Source organism: Herpailurus yagouaroundi, unplaced genomic scaffold (genome assembly GCF_014898765.1).
Source record: "Herpailurus yagouaroundi ecotype Mexico unplaced genomic scaffold, PumYag 161, whole genome shotgun sequence".
NCBI classification, from domain to species: domain Eukaryota; kingdom Metazoa; phylum Chordata; class Mammalia; order Carnivora; family Felidae; genus Herpailurus; species Herpailurus yagouaroundi.
In genome coordinates, this window is record NW_024412402.1 from 3,311,933 (window position 1) to 3,324,086 (window position 12,154).

Consider the following 12,154-nt stretch of genomic DNA (forward strand, 5'->3'; position numbering starts at 1 on the left):
TAAAACACTCAATGCACTCAAATTTCTAAGGAGGTGTATTTAAGTTATTTAAGAAAATGTGTTTCAGAATTAATACCCTGAATTTTAGGTTCGAGATGGGGACTCAATCCCCCAGGGCATAAAAATGAGAAACCTCATTACCTTTTTTGTAAATTCATTTTCTAGTTCTGGGCTGCAGGAAGTAGGAGGCCACAGAATGCTTGGAGCTATACACACCGCTAAATTGAATGCAGTCATCTGATTGGACGAGGAACACTGCTCAATGTTGTGTAATATCCCAAAAAGATACCTTAGGAGAACAACATTGGCTCTCGGGAGCTGGTCTAATAGCCTAAAGACAGAAAAATGCACTCTTTAATAAAGACATTCCATAAGAAGCTTGCGTCGATTGGCAACCCTGGGTTTTCACAGGGAACCACGCAAAGCAAGAACCCGGTTCAGATACGTGGGGTTTCAGTTAACATCGCACATGCAAAGTAAGGGCTACCTGTACACAGAGAATGCGAATACACACTGGGGATTCATTTATTTATTCCGTACACTGTCTTCACAACCCAGCAAAGATGTAAAAGAATGCAGAAAAACAGCCTGTAAAAAAATGCTGCCTGAAATATGTACCTGAAATTAGTACAATGTGTTTTAACTCAGGCAGATGCTGTAATGTTTCAGGATATTCTCAACCAACCCCCCACCTCCCAAGAGCTTTTTGATGAAATTAAACACTTAAATTTTAGTGGTTCTTTATTTCCAAGTAGCAACACAGGAATGCAGTCCCTTGGTAAGAGCCCAAACCTTCACTACTAAGACTTTGAGATCCATCTAGAGCTGACGCTCTGTTCCACCAGCTTCCAAGGCCAGATTTCATCCCAAATAATCTCATTGGTATCACTTTCACATATATAAGTCAAGCTTATACTAGTACATTTCCTCCTGTTTCTATTTTGTAATTGATCAGGGATCTTAAGATTATCACTCACTGAAAATTATTTTTACTATTATCCGGTAAAGAGATGTATATGTTGATACTCATGGTTGTTTTTTCCCCAACAGAAGTCTGCAACCTGGCAGAGAAAGTAAGGCGATCTGACTCCTGCTGCATAAAGAGCCCAGAGGCATTTCTGCAAGTGTGATGGACTGACACTGAGTATGGTTTTGTACAGACAAATTATCAAAGATATTGAAATAAACCAAAAGATTGCTGAGTGTATTCAATGGAGAGTAAGGTATTGTCTAGCATAAGCTTCTGGGTTATCTGATTCCCCAGAGGCCCTATGCCTTTGAGCTATTTTATAGTTCTGTAAATTGTAGATTACTGACAGCAGTATACCTAACATTTGTCTACGGACTTGACAATTTCGTCTGGTGGCGAGACAAATGATTTATTTGCTTCCCCTTCACACTACAGTAGAAAAAGCCAGTTTTGCATTCATATGTAAATTCATTTCAGCATTTCTGATTCAACTACATAGGTGTGGTAGTCTGAAATCTCCTTTGAACTGATGGTAACATCTTACTGGTTCTCTCATTAATTAAAGAGTTAAATAAAAATTTTCACGTGTTCATTTTATATTTGTAGGAGTCTTTCTTGAAAAAAAATTTATTTTGTGTTTATTTTTTCAGAGAGAGAGAGAGAGACAGAGTGCAAGTGGGGGGGGGGGTGAGGCAGAGACAGAGGGCGACACAGCATCTGAAGCAGGCTCCAGGCTGTGAGCTGTCAGCACAGAGCTTGATGCGGGGCTCGAACTCATGGAACGGACCATGAGATCATGACCTGAGCTGAAGTCAGATGCCCAACCAACAGAACCACCCAAGCGCCCGTATATTTGTAGGAGTCTTAATTTTACCGTTTTTTTAATCATCCTTTAACAGTTTGTAGAATATAAAATTTTAGACAATGGGCAACGAAGTAGAGAAGCTGATGTTCAAGATCTCTGAATGGCTTTCACCAAACCATAATGAAAGCATAGAGATAGCATGTGTGATGTGGCTTTGATTTCTAGCATATCAGAAGTTGTACTATGTTCTACTGATAGATGTCTATCAATAGCAGTAGATAGGTAATAATTCATATTTGAAAGCCGCTCAAGGAAAAAAAAAAACTGTACTAAACAAGCAAATGCAAATAAATGATTTTGGGATTCCTGGGTTTTCACAGAACTGGAGTACTGCATTTTGGACACTTCTTTCCTATTCCCTTATAAGGGCAGGAAGCGATCGGAATACCAGCTGTGAGTTCTGCCAGCAACCTCTCTTCGCAGGAGAAAAGACAATGCATTCTTTGTGATAAGACTAAGGCTGTGCAACTCCCTTTTTCTGTGACACTTTCAACAATTAACTGTCTCTCTCCAGTGCTCCCACAATACCTCTTTCACATTTCTCTTACAGCACCCATTATGCTACACTGTGATTCTTGGTTTACCTACCCACTCTACTAGACAGTGAGTTCCTTGAGGGGAGGGAATTTTCTCTGTGTGAATTCAGTTGCTGAATGAGATATACGAGGAGTTGTCTGGTTAGTTAAATATTTACCAAAATTAAGATCACAGATCATAGATTGAGTCTACAGTATTATTGGTTTAATGGGTTTCAGCTCCTATCAGATTCAGATACACAGGAGGTGTACAATGGTCAAGCATTCCATGTGACTAACATTAGGGGAGAACAATAATAACAATGATAGCAGTTAGCATAAATCTGTTTTTAAACTGGCCCTCATGGATCTGACTTTGCTAGTCATCATTACTTGAATAGACAAGCTTATAAAAGATAGAAGTTATTTTTTTAAGTATTTTTGAGACATGACCAAATTAGAAGAATTACCTTTGAATTGTATTTATTTTCTCTTCATCATTTCCTTGATCCATTACACAGACCCAATGATCATAGAGATCTGATGAAAAAATACTTCCTGGAATATTTCGCAGAAAATCCTTACACAGGAGGAAAAATAAATATTTTAAATCATTATTCTCATGCTAAATATGTACTGGGGAAATCAGAAAGCAAGCGTTTTGTTGAAAAGTTAAGTCCTCCCTTCTTTGGAATATACAGAGCTCTGTGCCCACTCTACTGTCGTGCACACATAAGAAACACATGCTTTGATTTTTTCTAACAAAAAGCAGAGGCAAATTGGAGTCTGGACTGTAGTGGGAAAGATAAGGACAACCTGTTTGGGCTGAAGTCTCCTTTGCATACATGTTAGCATGTGACAGGGGTCTGGCAAACCATCCCAAGTCCTTTTCTTCCCTCTCAAATCTCCAGTTCCAAGAAATGCACTGACACATTTGTGAGGTTCAAAACGCCATAGTCCGTCATCCTATCGCTCTACACACATGTGCTCCTGTGTGCCAGGTGCTGTTCGAGGTGCTAGGGATAGAGAGGTGAAGAAAACAAAGCCCAGCTCCATCCAGAGGTACTTAAGAGTTTCCCCTGGCACTCCCTTCCCACATTTGGGGAGGAGGGGAGACAGCGTGCCGGACCAGGCCTGGCCGGGCTCTGGGAGCATGGGGCCGCACCCACATGCCTAGGGACACTAAGCACGTCCCTAGTACATCATCCTTTCTGACCTTTGAGACTCCCATCTGCTGAGACTGCTGGCAGGGCTGGGTGTGGTGAAACCAGACTATAATGTGAGTAGGATATGACCAAAGGTATTTGTTGTTTGACTTTTGTTTATAAAAAGCTTAAAAATAAATTAAATTTGGGCCTGGTCCTATATTCATTTCTGTTCCCGGCCAACTCTCTCTGTTGCTTTTGGCATGGTATTAACAGGGCCAAGCTTGCAAAGTCTGATCTCTACCTCAATAAACCTCAGGCAGAGAAAACTCAATTTCATGTCTCAGCACTGCACCCATGGTTGACGAGCCTCCTGCAAGCACCCGCTAACAACACAGAGAAGGTCAAAGTCAGCAACACTTCAATTTTAACTCTGCCTGCAAAACCAAGTCAGTAGCTTCACCCAAGTGCCTACAGAAGGCACACGTGTTACTCACGTGCCATGTTTGTTATCACTGATAGGGAGGCTGTGGTATCTAATTGTTACACTTAGGGGATTAGGTGTGCATCTTCCCGAGGATGAGCTCCTCCAGGGCATGGATACACCCTCAACTTCTTCTTGGTGCACCGCAATGCCACACAGTCCCAGACAAAGTAGAGGTCATTACTGAACTGTTGCTAGTTTTCACATGGTCAAATATTGAAAAGGAACAAAGGAAGGCCAACTAACTGTACTTGAGATTCTAAGATAATTTAAAACACCCCTTTGTAGTGATGTTACCTATTATACATTTTTTAAAAAGTGGCTAACAAGTAGGAAGAGATTGCTTCAAAGTCTTTCTCTGTTCTATTACATCTTCCGTAGAAGTGCACCTGCATACGTGTAATTCAGATGTGTCATCACAGGACAGTTATCTTCTTTTGGGTAAAGCTACTGAATTTTCATAATTCCAAACTAATTTTAGTTGCTGCACCTACTTTAAAAGTCAGATTTAGAAGAGGCAAATTTTGTTATTTCAAAGTGGGGCAGTGACAATAGCTCTCTTTTTAAATCTCAGTGGAAAACATACCTATGATCTGTCTTGAAGAAAAACATCATTAAATCTTAAACCCACACTTGAAAGATAATAACTTGCAACATCTCAATGAACTCTGCACAGCTGGCATAACAAGTTACGAAATACGACCACCATCACAGCCGGGAAAGGATGTGAGAGCTGGTTCTGAATTACAATCACCAGCTCACAGCCCTCCAATGAGTCTCCTTCCCTCCAAGAGCAGAGCCCAGGTCATCAGCAGAACTCCCAAATTAATTTGAGATGAGATTTCTCTAGGATTAAAAGGGAACTCTTCCTCAAAGGTTCGAAGGATCAAAGTTACAGTGTCTCAAGCAATTTTCTTCCAATTACAGTTTAAAGAGTTAAGCTTGTATTTAAGCAAAACCAGCCTAAGTAAAAAATAAAGGAAAACTTAAGTACCACTTCCAAATAGTCTTAAACACAAGAAACAAAACAAACCAAAAGTTGAAAAACTTTTGGCAAAAAGTATCTCCTTTCCTGCAACCACTTGGAAGAAATGAGAGTAAAACGCAGTTATGTGATTATAAAACTTCAATTACTTGGAACCCATTTAACCAGATGTTTCAATCATTTGTCTTTTGCTTATTTTTGTACAAGTGTTATTTCTGCAATTGGAGATACAATTTGACTCCTCTAGAATCATATTTCTTGATAAAAGCCGCAAAAATTTAGCACAAAATTTTAAGTGTGGTGCTGTGAAGGAAGAACAGCATGGTAAGGAAAATTTTCTAAAACGTAGGCTTTAACCTCTTAAGAGATGGAAGAAAGCCAATTACATGATAAAAAAAAGAAGATTCCTTGTGCCTATCTACCCCGCACACATGCCTGGCTAAGCGCACCAGGAGTGCGTGTGTTGTATTTCAGGAGTGAAGAGGAGTGACAAACTGTGCAAAGCACATGAGATGACCCTAGCTCCAGCTCTCCAGGTTTTGTGAGTGATGCTTTTTTGCAAAAGCCTACAGCAGGGGCTGAGAGCAGACACAGCTCATGTGCCGGGAAACATGTGACTGTTCCTAAAGTCATGAAGTAAGCAGCTGACCAGGAGGAGGGACATGGAAGGGTCTTCCTCCCCGCCTGGCCTCTGGCCGGGGCCCCGCTGAGTTCCAGTTGGGCTGGGAGACCGGAGCCTGAGGAGGGGCTGCAGAGGCTGTCGCTGCGTGCGGCTGAAGCCTCTGCTCCGAGCTGGTTCTGATTCTAGGTGTTCAAAAAATGTGAGGCGTTTTCAAGAATGTGGGGAGGAAAACATTCTAGAAGAGCTCTAACTCAGCTATGGATGTGAGTTAAATAACCATGGGGTGAAGGCTAAGAACCATAACAAATGCCAAATGCAGTAAGGGTTTTATAAAAAACCCAGATGTCGGAGTCTTTCCTACTCCACTTTCACTTTAAAAAGGCACTAGGGGACAGGGGAAGGCTTGGTGATCGTAAAAGTGAATGGGATTTTCAGCGGTCTCGGAGAAATTTTTTGTTTTTGTTGTTCGACAAATGCTTATTATGATAAACTCTGCTTCAAAGTTTAATACAGGTTTCTTTTTGAAAATTTGCCTTTATTAGGAAGGTAATGAGACTGTGAAGAAGTCATCATAATCAGGATGTTTATTTTGGTAAATATGCCACACGTATTTTGGTGATTTTTAATTTTATTATTTTTGGTATGGGGCAGCACAGTGATGGGGGGAGCGGGGTGGAGTGAGAAGACATACAACCACATCTGACACACCAAATCGCTGGCAGTGGCTTTTGAGGGCCAGTGTTGGCTTTGTGAAGTGTTTTTAACACTTCTTAGATTCTAAATCTATTATGGTTCTTTGCAGCTGGGAAAAATGTTGTCATGGGAGGAACCAGTCATGTTTCTCCAGAGCTATGGCAGGGATAGATGAAGGGAGAACCTTTCCTACCTTTAAGACAGATGCTATCACAAAAATAGATTCACAGTCTAGGTGTACTTCAACTCCAGAATTCAGTTTCTCTTTTAACTCTCTGCAGGATTTCACATTGGCCGACTGTCGGAAGATACCTTTTGTGAGGGGTCCTTTTTGATTAAGAAAGAAAAGCATATCCTATAAGGAAGCAAAGGAAAAAACCAAAATGGCACTTCACACATACAAGCATGGGAACACATACCTGCCCTCTCTGGCTGCCAGCGGTGAGGACGGCCCAGGGGAAGAGTGGTGAAGGAGGAGCTGCTAGAAGGACTCAATTGTTTGTTTTTTGGTATCTCTAAATCTTTTCCCCCTGTTTCTTCCTTGCTATATGCAGCATCTAAAATATTTTACTTCACTGACATTGTCTTTTCTTCAATGAACCAACAACAACCAGCCGCTTGAAAATCAAATTTCTCTGACTGCTTCACGGTCCCTTGTAAACTTGTCTCTCTCTCCTTACCTCACTACCCTTTGCCCTTTATTCTCTAATTCGGACTCTTTCCCTGAATATGGAAATATCCTTGCCAGACTCATTCTCCACTCACTTGTCTTTCTTCCTTATTCTACTTCCTGTATTTACGTCATTCTTTTAAAATTCAGCTACAAAGAAAAAAAATCACCTCTTCCAGGAAGCTTTCCCCGCTCCACTGCATCATGATCAATGCTTCATTTTGCTTGCTTTCTAGCAAAGAAATTTCCTCTGCTTGCAGTGTAGGAAGGAGGGTGGGTGTTGGGGACAGGCAATCCATGGGACCAGAAACCTGGGTGACCTCTGGTAAACTTGAAGCTTTTATTTTGTTTAATTTGTAAAGCGGGGGCCAGGGTAGTGATACTAACTGCTAACTCTGCTGTGAGGCGTAAGCCCATAAAGCGGCTAGAGAAATGTATGGCATGTTACGAGTGCACAATACAGGGTAAGTGCTATGCATCTTGATAGTGGACACTCAACACAGCGTCCCTGCAGTGATCATTTCACAGAGCAAGGAGACAGGACAGACTCAGTGGTTTCATCTGACCCATTCTATTTATGGAAGGCAACTAAATGCCAGAGGATGTATATGTGTAAACACCTGAAGCACAAATATGACACACGCCAGATTTTTAACAAGTACAAAAATGGGTAGTTTCTGTTTCTAGGGTGACTAAAGCAAACTTCCAGAACAACGCAGAGTTCAAGAAAGACCGTGAGAGAAATGTGAGGGTTAACGGGACTCTAGGGTGGACTCTGCCTACAGAGCGAACTGTGTTTAGGTGAGCAGACTTGTGTGGCTTTTTCCTGGAACCAGCAGCCGACACACTCTCTCCCTATTATGTGTTCCTTATGATTCTGCAACAGCTTAATCAGACTTTATTCTATGAAGTAATAATATTCTCAGCCAAAGCCTTGGGTGTCTATAATTTTTCTATTTAAGAACAGAGTTTCCCTCCCAGAGCTCTCGTTTGCCATTAGTGTCACAGGCCAAAACTCACCAAGACAGGTTTGGGCAGATTGTCGTTCTCACAGATATTTGGCAGAGAAACTCCAAAGAGCTGCCCCGGCAGAGGGGATGTTGGTGACACGGGCAAGTTATCCAGATGAATGCTAGACCCCCGCCAAAAGGCCCAGTTTATGAGAGACCTTCTCCTTTTAAATGTCTTCTGTCCTGAATCTAAGGAAGAAGTGAGATTATGAGAAAAACTCTTTTATTCACTTAACCTTACTTTTATAGTTTCCAACTCACAGTATGTTCATTACTATGGTTCAAAGAGGAAAAAAAAAATGCTTACAGGTGTCCTTTGTTACTGATAATTCAATCAAAGAAATTTCACTGTAACATTTTATAAGTTAAGGAAAAATCAAACATTTGGGTTATTCTCCATCCCAACTTTGGAACATCACTGGTCTATTTACTTGAGCTTTGACACTAGACCTTCAAAGACAAAGAAAAGCCTCCCTTATTGAAATATAACAACTTAAAGCAAAAATTGTTTCATATGTACACATATATCGTACCATTTTAAAATGAGACCATGCACACAAAGAAGCTGAAGATTAAACCAAACCACAATTAAATGGTGAGAAACAGAAGGGAAGAGGAAGGAAAAGGAGAAGGGAGAAAATGAGAAGGGGAAGAAGGAAGAAGAGGAGGAGGATGGAGAAGAAGGAAAAAAACAAGAGTTGTCTTTATTCAGATGTTCTTTACACATAAATGATGCTTTATTACTTGATGCCCCTCTCTACAGCTAAAAACAAAGACAGGAAGCTAATGCTGTACATTCCCCCCCCACTTCTTTCCAACTGCAAAGACTTTTTCTAAGGTATCTTTTTAGTTCCTGACTTTAAAAAGCATATTTAAGGCAGCGCAGATGGGTGCAAACTTGCGTGAGACTTGCCCTTGCCAAGGTGAAGTTGAGGATCTAATGGGGGAACAAGTCTGGTGGTGGGGGGGAGCAAGTATATTAATAAACAAAATCTCCTAAGGGAAGGACAAAGCACCAAAGGCATTCAGAAGAATGGTAAAGCACATCTACCCATTGAGGGGGAGGGAGTGATCCTGGAGGCATTTGCATTTGATTTGGATTTTAATGAACAAAATTTCAACAAGAGCACCTGGCATCATGGCTCGCACCCTGTAAGTACTCAATAAATCATTCTCTAGCAGTAACTGAATTGAGAGATTTAGCCGGAAAGGGACAGTGTGAACAAAACAGGCAGAAGAAAGGTCGACAGTGAATCATGACTGTGAGGTCATAGCGCTAAAACATTTTTGATGTCATCTGTATCTAATTTTAACCTGAAAGTTGATGGATTTGCACAAGATCCGATACATAAAAAGACAGCTCTCTAACGTTCCTTTGGACCCCTCCACTGCGGTTCCCCAACCCCAGCACATTACACATTGGTAACAATGATAAACTCTAGATGAAATTTTAAAATACGACAGCCTACCTAAAGGCAGGAAACAGTGACCAGAAGACAGCGGGTAAGTAAAAGTGTGACGCTTACAAGAGGGGATGGCACAAGACAGCTTTCCCAGGTTCACAGCTTTTAGCCTGAGGACAGGCTCCAGGGCGGTAGGGTCACTGACATCTGCGGAAACCTGCACTCTCGCGGGCTGGAAGAGCTACAGAATGGAGATGGGGGGAACCACAGCAGCTGGAGTGTGTGTGTGTTTGGGGAATCCCAGAAAGGAGAAAAATGAAGAGTGCGAGCCCCAAATATCGTGTCTAGGTTCTGCCCTAATCTCTGGCTGGCCCACCAGACACACACGTGTGAGGCAGATTCAAAACGGCTTGTGATGAAGACTCAGAGAACAGAGGTCTGAGGCGGGAGAACCCTCAGGTGGTGCCCACACAACATCGGACGCTATTTTCTCCAGGAAGAGTGCAGGGCGATTAGTCACCCGACTGTGCCGCGGGGCACCACAGCCGAGCAAGCTACCACGGAGGATGGTCAGCTGCTCAACATTGCCTAAGAATGGGACATTTAAAGGGGACTGTCCTTTCAGGGTGGAAAAGGTCGTAAGTGTCAAATAACTAATTTCAAATGTGTTTTCTAGAAGAGTTTTATATTTTTCAGCTATTATGTCCTCAGAAAAACCAATTTAAAACCAAATACCACAAAAGCCAACTGTGGGAAGACAATCATACAAGTGACTTCTTACCAAATGGACTCAGACCATCATCCACCGTTGGCTTCCTTAGAATACAGTAAGTGCCTCATCAGTGTACAGATATCCAGGTGCGAAGGTCTGTAGCTCTGGAATCAGGAGCCCAGGGAAACTCCTGGTTCAGATATTTATTTGGGCAAGTTACTTAACCTTATGACCTATAACTCAAAGCCTTGTCAAGAGGATTAAATGGATGTTAAAGTACTGCTTTGCAAGGGTATGGGCCACAGCAGTTTTGATTAAAACTGCAAAGTCCTCCACCTCCTCCCCACAAAGAGGACCCCCTCCTCTTTCCATTATCCATTTAGTGAAACACCCTTTGGGAATGTGCAGACAGAAAGGAATACCAGACTCTGCTTAACTAGAGCACTTCCTGCCTTGACATTCCCAACCTTCACCATTTTAAAGAAACAGAAAAGGAAACCAAACCCATCCTTAAACTCAGGAAGGGGCGGGGGGGCGGGGGGGGGGGGTCCTGTGTTTACCAATGTCAATCTGCAAATGTTTGTTTAATATGTATGTTCATATATGTTGAGTAGTTGTACTCAGTGTACTTTCCTTGCATTTAACCTGTTTTCGTTACTTCTAAAACTCTCAGATTTATTTAACTTTTTAGCTTTCCAACATTTAGGAAAAATGCTTCACCATGAAGTTATATACCCAGCTATCCTATGAGTGTTGACAGAGGATAAAGCAGAAATGGAGTCCTGTACTTCATTATAAATACTTTCAGCTGTGGCCATGCCTTTTGTTATGTACAACATTCAGTTTTAGAGTTCATGTTCACTCTGGGACCGAGAGAAAAACATTTTCATTAAAGTTTATTTTCTTGCAGAGATTTTAATGCATAGCTCTTACTTTCTAAACGTCAAAGGCTGATGAAAAAACATGCGATTGCTATAAAAAATATAAGGGAGATGTAATTGTAGAGCAAACTAAATTTGAATAGATTGAGCTTTACTGAACAATCCCAGCAATGTCCAAGCTATTGTTTCTTCATGCTTAAATTAGGGATCTGAATGTTAAAAAGTACAATTCTTAAAAGTCTGTGCTTATAAATTGTTACAGAAAAATAATTTAAAAGATCCCTTAGTTAGAAATCTAGCAAGATGGAAATATAGGAAGGTCCTAAACTCACCTCCTCCCACAGGGACACTAGTCTACAGCTAGATATGGAACAACTTCCTCTAAAGAAAGCTAAAAACGGCTGGAGCAACGCCTTCATACTGGGAAAAAGAGGGAAACCACATCAAAGTAGGTAGGAAAGGCTGAGGTACAACCTTGTCATAAACTCTACCACTGACATGGTGATCCACAGTTGGGAGGAAATTCAAAATCTGGAGCTTCTCCCTGAGGAGTGCAGCGTTCATACCCCACACATGAGGCATCCCAGCTTTCAAGACTGGCACCTGAGAGAGGAGTCCCCAAAATGTGTGGTTTTGAAGACCACTAAGGCTTACACTCACAATACCCACAGGGCGGTAACCAACTGAGGAATGGCTTTTGAAATGCCCACGTGCAGATTCACTGGCCCCACTGCCCAGTGCAGAAGCGGCTCTTTTTAAAGCACCCATACTTTATCTGTAAGGGACTCATTTCCTAATTTTAGAGCACTGGTCTGAGGGTTAGGGACCCACCAGGACACTCTATAGGGATGGAGGCTTCCTGCTCTTCCTCTGCCTTGCTAAAGCTAACAGGTACCATGTATATATATTTTTCACACACACACACACACACACACACACACACACACACACACACACAGTTCCCTTTATAGCAGGTGCCATCTTTATGATCCTTATGTTCCAGCGGGTGGGCATCATCTTCCACGCTCTCCCTCTGCCTAACTAAAGCTGGCAGGTGCCATTTTTTCCCCCTTCCTTTTTCTTTTTCTTTTTCTTTTTCTTTTTCTTTTTCTTTCCCTTTTCCTTCCTTCCTTCCTTCCTTCCTTCCTTCCTTCCTTCCTTCCTTCCTTCCCTCCCTCCCTCCCTCCCTCCCTTCCTTT

The 12,154-nt window shown here is 41.7% G+C and overlaps 1 protein-coding gene across 5 annotated transcripts in view; it reads right to left on the reverse strand.

Moving 5' to 3' along the window:
• ARHGAP20 (Rho GTPase activating protein 20) overlaps positions 1–12,154 on the reverse strand; it is a 130,311-nt gene that overhangs the window by 7,228 nt on the left and 110,929 nt on the right. For all 5 annotated transcript variants that reach the window (XM_040482927.1, XM_040482925.1, XM_040482924.1 and 2 more), the window contains 4 exons: positions 7,970–8,148; positions 6,473–6,634; positions 2,821–2,930; positions 142–331 (listed from right to left, as the gene is read on the reverse strand). In XM_040482927.1, the coding sequence (XP_040338861.1) occupies positions 142–331; positions 2,821–2,930; positions 6,473–6,634; positions 7,970–8,148 (641 nt within the window). The remainder of the gene's footprint in view (positions 1–141; positions 332–2,820; positions 2,931–6,472; positions 6,635–7,969; positions 8,149–12,154) is intronic.